The following is a 12,124-nucleotide window of genomic DNA, read 5'->3' as shown; positions in this document are numbered from 1 at the left end:
CTCTATTTTTTTGTTCACATTTTTCATAAAAGCAATGACATAAAAGAAAAACCAAGAAAAGTTAAAAAAAAAAAAACATGTGGAATATCTGAAAGCCCTCCAATTGTCTTTTTTGCATGCTAAACTTCTATTCACACTTCAAATTCAAAATTAAGTGTGAATTCCTTTTTATAACCTTCCTAGAAGACAGCAATACTCTCTTCATCCCATTATATTGTGATTACATTTTCACATTCATTTTCCTCCATTAGAAAAACCCTTCTTAAGAAAAGGAATTTTCCTATTAATGATCAACTCTCAAAGTCTTGTCTAGTGGTATATTTATCATATTTTAGATATTTAATAAATTTCTGTTGAATAAACAAAAACTCACCATCCTTCTTTTACTTTAGTAGTCACCTGACATAGTCTTTAGCGTGACATATACATGAGTATTTACTGACACAGTAAAATGTGGCAAGATGGTTTTGCTATTAAAATTTGAAAGACATTCCAATATTCAAGATTTTTGGGTAGGCAATACAAAATATTGTGGATGGGAGAATTAAAATGTTTTAAGACTAATATAATAAAACATTATGCCAAGAGATACCAAAGGACAGCAATATCTACCTGCCACTCCACCCCATATTCTGGCACAGCTCTACTAAAAGGCAACTATATGTAAACAACACTCTTGAACATTATACTTCTCACTTAAGTGATGAATTATGAAATATAATGGTAATTTACCTGCTTCAGAACCCACTGTAAAGCTTTTTCAAAATAATCTCTAATCCAGTTTTCAAGGTTATTCCTATATTTAGGAGGTTGATTCCTCAACCAAGATTTTATCAGAGAATTGATATCTGTCTCTTCATCACTAGAACAGATTAACAAACACATAAATTATTCAAGGGGGTACTGTCTACTTATTTTCAAAAAAAAATTCTGGTCCAATAAACATTCTATAAATATATCTGCTAGTATACAAGAGTTGACTTTAATGACTTCTGTATGCATATGCTTATACACACATATATATGTTACTTCTACACACACACACACACACAACACACAAGGTATCATTTCCTATAAAATAAAGCAAATTAAGTTATTAAACAAACAATTGCATATCTTCAGCTTAGCCAAAAAAAATGGACAAACCCTTCCTACTCAAAGTATTGTCTGCTTGTTGGAAACACAGAATCCCAAATCCCATCCCAGACCTACTGAAGCAAAAAATTTGCTTTAAGAAAATCCCTAGGTGATTCAAATGCACATTAAGAGCTCAAGATGCACTGCACCTTAACACAGACCTTCAAAAATATTTTGTCTTGCCCTGGCTGAGTGGCTCAGTTGCTTGGAGTGTCATGCCATACACCAAAAGACTGCAGGTTCTATTGCCAATCAGGGTGCATACAAGAGGCAACCAATCAATGATGTTTCTCTCTCTCTCCCTCAAAATTATAAACATATACTCATTGTTGATTAAAAAAGTTTAAATTTTTTTTCTTTTTCTCTATCCCAAAAAAGCCAACTACTTAATTCCCACAGCATTATTAAAAAATCTGAGGTAAAATATAATTCTTTTACCAAAGCATTTAATCATATGATTAACATCTAATCACTGCACTAAATATAATATTGACATATTATTCAAAATTATATCTTGCATAATTACAAAATAATAATAGTAAAAACAATTCCTAAATTAATTTTAGAATTAACAGAGGCTCACAAGTTCATTTTTCCTGTCTTCTAACACTGTTTCATAGCAACACTATTAAATACTGAGTCCTTGAATTTCTCCTCTCGCATTTCTATCCAGTGTAATAAGGAAAATAAAAATGGTAAGATCAAAAGTAAGTATTTAAATTACATTAGATCAGCTCAAAACAGACAAGCAAAAGACTCTTAAGATCCTTCAGAATAAAGACCTTGTCATCAATGGTTTATCTTCTCACTGCCTAAGGCAACTATCCATTCCAGGTTTGCCCAAGACAATCTTGGATTATACTAATTACCCCAGAATAATTAATAGCAGTCTCTTTCACTATTTTTTTATTTTACTTTTCAATTAGAGCTTACATTCAGTATTATTTTGTATTAGTTTTGGGTGTATTCTCTTTCACTATTAAAAGGTACTCATAGAGCCTATAGCATAGCAAGTGCTCAATAAATATCTGCTGAAGAAATAATGAAACCTACAAGCAAAATACAAGCTAATTAAACAGCAATGAAAAATATCAGTATGTATTGATATTTTATATGAAATCACACATATTCATTATGTCTCTCACAAACAATAACTGGTTCACAACAATTTTCAAATCTCTACAGCAATATGTGGTATTTTTTCCAGCTAAATATTGATAGCATTCTCTTTACCATTTATTTTATTTATATTGTATCTTGTATTTTAATTGTTTTTATATTTATTTTATCTCCCCTACTTGAAGGTATGCTCCATAAAAACAAGCTCTGTGGAAGTGTTAGTTTTACTCCTTTATTATTTTGTCGATCCTAAAACACCTAACTTAATGTCACATACATAAATAAACATTTCATAAACATTTTTAAATTTAATTATCTTTCATTTTATTCTCTTTTCCTCACAAGGTTTTAAGAATAAGGCTACAGGAAATAAATAAGATAAATTGTGAGATACTGCTACAAAAGCTATAAAATCCAATGTTATATTTTTAATAAAACCTCAATATGCTAAGTACAGTTCATGACAAGTTTAATATAAATGTTTCCTACAATATTATCAAAGAATTAAGCAATGAAATAATTTTGGAAAAAATACAGCTAACATGCCTTTAAATGGCCCTAAAAGAGGGGGGCACTTATATAGACTGATAAATATCAATTTCTAAACATAAATTCAAAAAGTGAAAGAAAATTTTCTAATTACTCATTTCAGGTAATAAAACTGGTTGAAATGTCCATGTTCTGATATGTGACTACTGTACATATCTATAATTAGTTCAGTTATTTATTTTTGCTCTTTAAGGCTCTTCCAGATACATTAAAGAAGAAAGAAAACATTCAGAGGCTTCCAATTTGTAAAATTAAAGGTTGGACCTTAAGATCATTTAAACCTCAAATTCTATAAATCTGAGATTTTATTATTAAAATATTAACACTTAGCGTCTAGTTCCTCATGAGTATGTTGTTTATTCTGAACTCAATCATAGTATTTAAATAAAACAGAAAAAAGAAGACAAATACTTGCTGTTTCACTTAACCAAACAAAAATAATCATTTAGTAGTTGTGATATGACTACACTGCAGAAATAATTCGGTCACAGTAATACAGGAACTCCCTGAATGAATTGAAACCTAAAAATAAAGTTAATAAAAATGAGAAAAACAAATTATACACTACTCACACAACATGTATTTCACTTAGCTATGAAACCAAAATAATAATTGAAGAATATTATAACATAATATATGCAAATGCTTTTATGGTTTACCTAAGAAAAATCATTCCCATTCTAGATATTGTAGCTGGTGAGGCACAACTTAAATCATGAGTTTCAAATACAAAGTTAACATTTGGGCCAAACTGAATCCTTTCTCCACTGGGCATAGTAAGTAGTCGATTATCATCCAGAACCGAATTCAGAGATTCTATCCATTCAGGATCAATATCACCATCACAGATTATCCATGAGCTGACATCTATTTTCAAACCATGTAAGTAAAGACAGAATAAACATACAAGCAATAACAATAATTAAATATAAGGAATTAAATAATTCTCTTATTCTTTAGAAGTAGTTAGCATAAATATTATTTTATATGACTGAAAGTAAATAAAGAACAAAAATTTTAACAAGTTGAAATTTTTCATGTAAATTGACTACAAATGGGCTGGAGAACCCATGGACTATCCTGTCTCAGCTGCCCAAAGATTCAGTTACATACCAATGCTCTGTTTATCTATGAACATATAGAATTGAAATCTCACTAAAGAAAACATAGTGTGCAAGACCTAAGTATTTTTATTTTCATAACCTTGTGAAGTATCCTTCAGACCTTTGTCTTCTACTTTGTCACAAGAACGTATGAATGTTTGGTATGTAATATCTCCTTTATAAAATATTGAGAATTCACTCTTTAGTGCCTGACATGGGAAATTTAAAAAATTCACCACTGCCTAATTTCTTTGATATATAAAAAGATGACTTCAAAGGGAAGAAGCGAGGAACAAGTTATATACACAACTCTTTCCACAAGACAAATTTTTATCCATCCCTCTTAAAATGAGAGGATTTTCAAGTTGTACTAAAAGTGGGGGAAATGAGTACAGGTAGCATCTGGTTTCTACTTAGTGTAACTGTATTGACTACATTGAAAATGAAAAGACTACATTGAAAATCCTTTTCAATGTATTAAGAGTTCTTTCACTCGGGGGCTTAGAAAAACAACTATAATTAAATTATGACCCAACGAAAAGTAGGGAGTCTTCTCTGATTCCAACCAAAAACTCTCTTAAACACCAAACCAAAAAATTTAGACCTTGAAGCCTACTGTTTTATGACTTAGATTTTCAAAATTACTTAGAACACTGTATTCATACTGATGAGTTAAAAGTGTTTGTACAGATACCAATTTTAACTCTAAATAAAAATTTGTCATCTTGTTTATTTATGAGGCATTATGTATCACCTCAGCAATCAAAAATTTTGTGTTTCTTCAATTAATCTAGTTGTGAATTTCAATTCACTGAGATTACTGAGTTTCCATTATAATAAAAGTTGCTACAGAGCATAGGTCAAAGTGATAGCATGCCTCAGGCCCCTCCAAAATAAAATACCAACACACATCATTAAAGCACAGTTCATTCATGGTCATGTATAAGATTTGATAAAAATAACATTATAGACAAAAATCTACCATCCTATAAAATTAAGGCAGGCAATGAATCAGACAACAAAGACCAACCTTGAGGTTCTCGAACTACTTGGCGAGCACTGTTTGTCAAAACGCCATCAGACCATTCCCTTGTATCCATGTCAATATGGCCTAATAATTGATGTCTAGGCATAGCTTTGGGATTCATAGTATACTGTTTTACCACTTTGCCAATTTTAAAAAGTGCTGCCCTTAACATTCTCCAAAGAGTTGATTTTCCAGCACCACTTGGACCAACAATAACAACTCCCATCCTCTGGCGTAATTGTTCATACAATTCTAAAGCCTTCTTGATCTAGTAGAAAAGGAACACATTCACATACAATTTATAGTATACAATCATTCATAGTTGTGCTCTCATTTGAAAACAGTTATTCTATTCCAAACATATAAATGAACCCTTTGATTTCTTCAGTGGAAGATAAAGCCTTAAATTAAAAAATATATATATAGCTAAATGAATCTGAACATATTTACGATGTGATCTTTAAATACAACATTTCCTTAAAAGAAACCAGTATGTTTTGTTATTTGATAATATAACATTTATTATTTTCTTCACTCACCCATTTATCAAATATAATATATTCATTATTTTATTCAGTTCATTAATTTATATATTATCTTCCTCAAAAAAAGAAAAAAAAAGTGTTCATTTAGAACACATACTTATGCTACGTAAAAAGACCTACCTGTTAAAAAGAACTATATATAAAATTTATATAAAATGGGCCTATTCTATGCCCATTTTTAACGGCTCTAGTAATGAAATGGTGAGCAAAGGTAGATACTAACTGGTGAGGGAGACTCAGTATTAATCAAACATATGAAGAAATACCAATTTATATCAAAAAAGTAATGAAAGCATGTAACAAGGTGACCTAACCTGGACCTAAAGATCAGGAAAGGATTCCCAGAGCAAGTGAAATTTAAGCTGAAAGATGACAGGTAAGTTGAAAGATAAAGAAGATAGTTAATTAGGAATTTACTTGGAGGAAGGATAGATATATTCTTAACAGTTACCTGGGTAGGTATGATTTCATAATTGGCCTCTTCAAAGACTTGCTTTAATGCAGCACTCAGTTCATCGTATTCTACTTCTTTAAAGTCAATACCAGGAAACACATCTTTGATCAGTGCATCAAACCGTGTGCAATCAGCAAATGTAAACTTTGACATTGTATTAAGCCTCAATGCTTGTACCACAATATGACTTTCATTAACTAAAGAAAAAGTTTCATTTAAAAATTATTAGTTATGAATTTAATGATAATATAGTGTTTAAGTGCCTTGATATGCATTGTTAGTAATTAAATAAGGCATTATAATTTAGTAACATTTAAAGGCATATGCTATCATGTGAATTGATAAGTTTACATTATTATCTTTTGAATGCTGAAAAATAAGTATCTCGAAGTAGAGTCAGGAACTCTTTTTCATAAAATTTGAAATGCAGGTATGCTCCGCTTTAATTCATAATAAAAATTGTCATTTATATTTGCATAGTACTTTATCATGTTCATGTGAACTTTATAACAACTGTGTAAAGTAAGAAAGAATTACTATTATTAGACTAATCTCACATATGAGAACATTAAATCTCTAAGGGTTTTAATGACTTACCTGAAAGAGCACAGCAGTATTATTTTATATAGCTGGAATTTAAAGCCAAACAAACAAATTCCAGATTCAAGATCTCTCAAAATATACCAGTATTCCCTTCAGACTATGACAAAGAACTAACAAATGGAGCAAAAATCCTGTATCAGCCTTGCTCAAAACGGGTTCATAAACCTATTTTTAAACAGGCACATAAACCTATTTTTAAACCTATTTAAATACTCATATGATTGCCATATTTTTATTTTTTAAGGATATTAGCTGCTGATTTATAAGATATATATAAGAAACTATTTTATGCATATTTTTCTCTGTTTTAATATTTCTATGTCTAAGTATATATGACAAGACTTTGCTACACTAGAGTTTATTTCAAGTGCTGAACTCACAAATTAGCTATCTTTATTTACTATGGGTATACTTTCAATATTTCTTAAAAATCATCAGAGGTAGACAACTGAAAAACAGTAATTTAATTACCTAACCAAATAATTATATCTCATGGCATATGCCCACCTAATAATAGTGCTAACAGAGCTTCCTTTTTAAAGATGTATACTTTGATCACTTAGTCCAAATAAGTAATTTCATGTAATCCTTTTTTCTATGCTGTCTTATTTTCAGTGTTTTTAACTTACTTTTTATTTTTTTATTTTCTAATATTTTTATTTTTCAATTACATTTGACATAAAAATATTATAGTTGTTTCAGGTATATAACCAAGCAATTAGACATTTATATAACTGATGAAGTGATCACTGATAAATCTAGTACCCATGTGATACCATACATACTTGTTACAGTATTACTGACTACATTCTCTATGCTGGATTTTACATTCCCATGACTAGTCTATAACTACTAATTTGTACTTCTTAATCCCTTCACCTTTTTCACCCATTTCCTTAACCCTCCCCCCATCTGGAAACCATCAAAATCTCTGTATCTACGAGCCTGTTTCTAATCTGTTTGTTTATATTTTGTTTTTATGATTCCACATATAAATGAAATCAAATGGTATTTGTTTTTCTCTCTCCAGCTCATTAATTCAGCACTATACCCTCTAGGTCTACTCATGCTGTAGTAATTTCACATAGTCCTTTTTTCTATGCTATCCTATTTTCATAGTCTTTTAGCTTAGTTTTTAACAGTGACCTGAAAAACCTGAACACTCAGCCTTTCATGAAGGCATAGATTCATGGGTGGAGGGAATCATTTATTTTATATAAATGGAAAAAGAAGTGGTAAAGGAAAATAAAATATACATGAACCCATACTCATCTAAATAAATGATTTAATAAATACATATATGGGGAAGAAGAGACAAATCTTTACAGAAGAGTTTCATATAATATCCCCCCACCAAGAGGTGGAGCTAATCCCTGCCACCCCACTTTGAAGATAAACTAGATTTAGTAACTAGTTGCCAACACATAGAGTAAGAAAAGGTGGAAATAACAGTTTTATAGTGGAAAACCCTGACAAGCGCTAAGACAAGTGATGAAGGTGAATATCACCAGTGATATCATGTGGTTATTATGTACCCACTGACATGATCTGATGAGAAGGACATTCCACCTCTGTTGTATTCTTTCCAGATATTCCTTAAGTCAGTCTAATAATGAGAGAAACAAAGAGACTGAGGAAGAGTCTACATGATACCTGACTAGTACTCTAAGGCAGTGTCATGTCATGAAAACAAAAACAGACTGAGAAACTGTCACTAAGCAGAGGAGAATAAGATGTAACCACTAAATATAATGGGGCACCCGAGATTCAATCCTGGAACAGAAAGATCATAATAATAAAACATCAATGAAGTCTGGAGTTAAGTTAATAGTAATGTAACAGTGTCAGTTCCTTAATTTTGACAAATGTACCCTGGTAAATAAGATAAAACAATGGAAATGCTATTTTTGCAACTTTACTGTACATCTAAAATGATTATAAGTTAAAAAGTATTTTTCCCTGGCTGGGTAGTTCAGTTGGTTAGAATGTCATCTCCATAAGATAAGGTTGTAAGTTCAATACCCAGTAAGGGCATACACAAGAATCAACTAATGAATACACAAAATAAGTGGAATAACAAATTCTCTCTCTCTCTCTCTCTCTCTCTCTCTCTCTGCCCCCCTCCTTGCCCCATTTCCCCACCCTTTCTTTCTGTCTCTAAATCAGTAAAAAAAGATTTTTAAAAAGGTATTTTTTTATATCCTTAAGTTTTTTTAAAGTGTTATTTTGTTTGGTATACTATCTCTTTGCATGAAAACATTCATGTGTTTCTAAGGTTTCTGCTCTTGTTTTAAAACTAAAAAAGTTCTTAGGCTCTACTCCAGACCTACAAAATCAGAGACTTTGAGGGTGGAGCCCAACAATATAGCACACCTCCGGGGGATTCTAATGCACTCTAAAGACTGAGAACAAGCGGACTGGACTGTTCCTCTACATATCCCAACTTTGTAACATTTAATCCACATTTTAAAATTAGGATAAAGCAGTAGGCAAAAAACTAGGGACGATCCTAATAAAGTTAAGAACTTCCGTTAAAAAATTATGTATTGATATTGCTTCATTATTTGTGATAAATGTACCACACTCATTTAAAATGTTAACAACAGGAAAAACTAGGAACAGGATTTTCAAAAACCCTATATACTATATTTACAATTTTTCTATAAATCTAAAACTACTCTAAATTAAACTTTAACAAGTAAGATATTTAGAATAATGAACCATACCTTTATGTTTAATGTCAGTTTTCTTCAGTTGTCTAAGAAGATTTCCACTTCCTCTCAGAACTGTTTTCAAAGCTCTCAAACCCCAGTCATAATGTTGCTGAGGTGTCAAAAGTTCCCTTAAGTAAAAACATGAAAATCATAAAGTATCAAAGAGCTATCAGAAATTCCTTTATCATTATATCCAAAGAAATACAGAATATAACTACTGACAACTAGAAATGAGTATTGATGTTCCAGTACTGAAATTCTAGTTCTATCTTTTAAATGATATGGACTAGAATTCTCGATTGCCCAAATAAGCTAGAAGTCAATCTCTATTACCAAAAATAATACATAAGGAAAACTGGAAAAGATTGTCTCCAAAGAACAGTGTTGGTAAATTAGATCAGTGAGTATCTTTTAGCAGGAGCACATAAAAAAATTTTTTTGCAGCAAAAAAGTAAGCTCAGACTTATAGTATTTATGAAAACCAGGCAGTTTTGGCCCCAATTCTTTTATTATTCAAACTAAAATTTTTATTATAAACACCTTAAGTAAAGGCAACACCATATGAAAATCACGGAATAGGTAAATTGGATAAACATGAAAAATAGTCACTAACATCCATAATCAATCACTGAAACCACAAAATATAAAAATATTTAAAACAAGAGAACTCACCGAGATAGATTAAAGATAGCTACCAATTTTCTGCCCAATACTTTAGCATCTTTGAAGCCTTCTGAATAGAGAATAACTTCCGCAATAAGCTCATTGTCTGGACGAGACATGGCTACTGGCCTGAAAAGCTGTTTAAGGTTATCAGGCAGTTTTTGTCTTCCTCCATAACCTTTTCCAGCAGGATTCATCGTGATAAAAATTCCAGAATTAGAATTTATTTCTACCTGGAATTTTAATTAAAATACAGACATCAAATATTTGAAACTATAAATATAAAGCTTACTAATAGAAATTTTATTGTGACATATCCCTATACATAAATCTCATACCTTAACCAAAAAGTAACAACTAATGTGCTTAAATCTCCTTATTCGATATATAATAAACTTCTTAGGAATCACACTGCTTTATAGAGGTTCTTTATAATCAGTTTTTTGAGGCTGAAAGTTTAAGAGATGGTAACTAGTTTGAATGGCTAGTCTTGCAACATATATTTACTGAAATCCTTCCTTGTCTTATGCAGTTTACTCAATACCCAGAGACAACACAACTTGGTACAAAAGTCAGAAATAGTCTATGCCCCTTTAAAGCTTATAGTCTATTGAGTAAGACAAAGAAGCAATCTTAGTGTGATAAATACTATGACAGGGAAGAATAGAATATCATAAGAGTACCTACAAGGAGCATTTCAATAAAGCATGAAGAACATAAGCTAAATTAGAATGCATAAACTATTAATGGGCAATTAGGCAGAATAAACATCTAGAGTATAAAAACCTGCCTGGAAAGGAAAGGAAGAAAGGAAAGAAAAAGAGTGGTTGTTGGAAGAAAAGATGAATTAAGGGAAGGTTTGCTTATGTTTTAATTATATTACACAGGGTTCAGCACAAATTATACCCCTTTTTTATTACAAAATCATAAGCATGTAATTCTGTAACATAACAATATCACACTCAAGCACAACATATGACATTTTAGGTGAAATGTTCTAATTAAAACTGTAAGCTATTACACCCATATTATTTCCCTACCAACCACACTCACGTAGGCATTACTTCTGCCAAACCCTATATAATAGTATTATGTATAATATATTATTAAGAAAGAAAGATTTGATTTTGTTTAAAAGTTAAGGAGGAATGGTAAAGGAAGTAAGACCTGAACAATGGCAGATGGGTTTATCTAAGAGAAGGTACCCGGGAAGCAGATTCCAAAGCCTAGGTGGAAAGGTTAGCAATAGCTGGGAGAAAGAACCACTCTTTTTTGTAAGAGGAAAGAAAAAATGAATGTAGAAGAAAATAAATTTTGATGAGAGGTAAAAACTTAATAGTTTCTCAAGAGTTTAAGCATGAGGTAAATAACATTAATAATTTACAACTGGTCTTACTTTTTTAGCCTACCCAGAAAAACCTGTAATGTGAAAATGTTACTATGGATAAGAGGACAATTTTACAGTTCTTTTAACTTTCAGCATGTTCAACATTACTGCAATAGAACCTACTTCAAAGAATTGTGGGAAGTACTGAGACAATGCATTAAAGCACTAAGCACAGTGCCCTCACAGAATAATCCTCAGTAAATGTTAGCACATATTGTAACTGAATCATTCAATATAGTTTGAAGATGAGAGCAAGAATGAGACCAAAAGGGGGAGAAACCCCAGGGGCAATTCACAAGTAAAAAGATTCAACACACTGGTCACAGGTTAGAAACAGCGCTTCCAGGAGAAATAAAGATAGAAATTTGCCTGAGTATGAGCAATGCAAAGTCTTATAAAATATTTTAATTTTTTTTTAATTCTAAACATATTTCTATACCTCCTTGCCAAGCAGTTCACATACAGTCCTATGGTTCTTCAAAGCATCTTGAATTGTCTGGATTTGCATAGAAACTGCTGACAGCACAGATTCTTCCAGTCTATTGAATTCATCAAAACAGCCCCAGGCCCCACACTTGACCAAACCAACAAATATTCGTCCCATTGACTTCACATCAATGCCCTTAAAAATAACAATAAAAATTATATTCACTAAACAAAAATTGAAATCTGTAATAATTTAATACTTTGTCACTTAGTGATAAGGTAATCATTTCACCCATCTATACCTCTTTTGCTCTTTTTAAAGCAGAGATTAAATAGCTACTCTTTTCAAATTCAGGATGGTTTCAAAAAATAAAATAATCCATGCTGAAGTATTCTG

The 12,124-nt window shown here is 31.2% G+C and overlaps 1 protein-coding gene across 1 annotated transcript in view; it reads right to left on the bottom strand.

The window, feature by feature from the left end:
• The window catches only part of DYNC2H1 (dynein cytoplasmic 2 heavy chain 1), a 315,287-nt gene that overhangs the window by 244,452 nt on the left and 58,711 nt on the right, over positions 1–12,124 (bottom strand). Inside the window, exons 34-40 of the mRNA XM_054592495.1 lie at positions 11,741–11,923; positions 9,924–10,147; positions 9,264–9,379; positions 5,932–6,131; positions 4,939–5,203; positions 3,465–3,672; positions 733–862 (exon numbers count right to left, since the gene is read on the bottom strand). Of these exons, the coding sequence (XP_054448470.1) occupies positions 733–862; positions 3,465–3,672; positions 4,939–5,203; positions 5,932–6,131; positions 9,264–9,379; positions 9,924–10,147; positions 11,741–11,923 (1,326 nt within the window). The remainder of the gene's footprint in view (positions 1–732; positions 863–3,464; positions 3,673–4,938; positions 5,204–5,931; positions 6,132–9,263; positions 9,380–9,923; positions 10,148–11,740; positions 11,924–12,124) is intronic.

The sequence above is a fragment of the Pteronotus mesoamericanus genome, unplaced genomic scaffold (genome assembly GCF_021234165.1).
Source record: "Pteronotus mesoamericanus isolate MK-2021 breed Mesoamerican mustached bat unplaced genomic scaffold, CSHL_Meso_final scaffold_36, whole genome shotgun sequence".
NCBI classification, from domain to species: Eukaryota; Metazoa; Chordata; class Mammalia; order Chiroptera; family Mormoopidae; genus Pteronotus; species Pteronotus mesoamericanus.
This window is presented reverse-complemented; position numbering and strand designations above follow the sequence as displayed.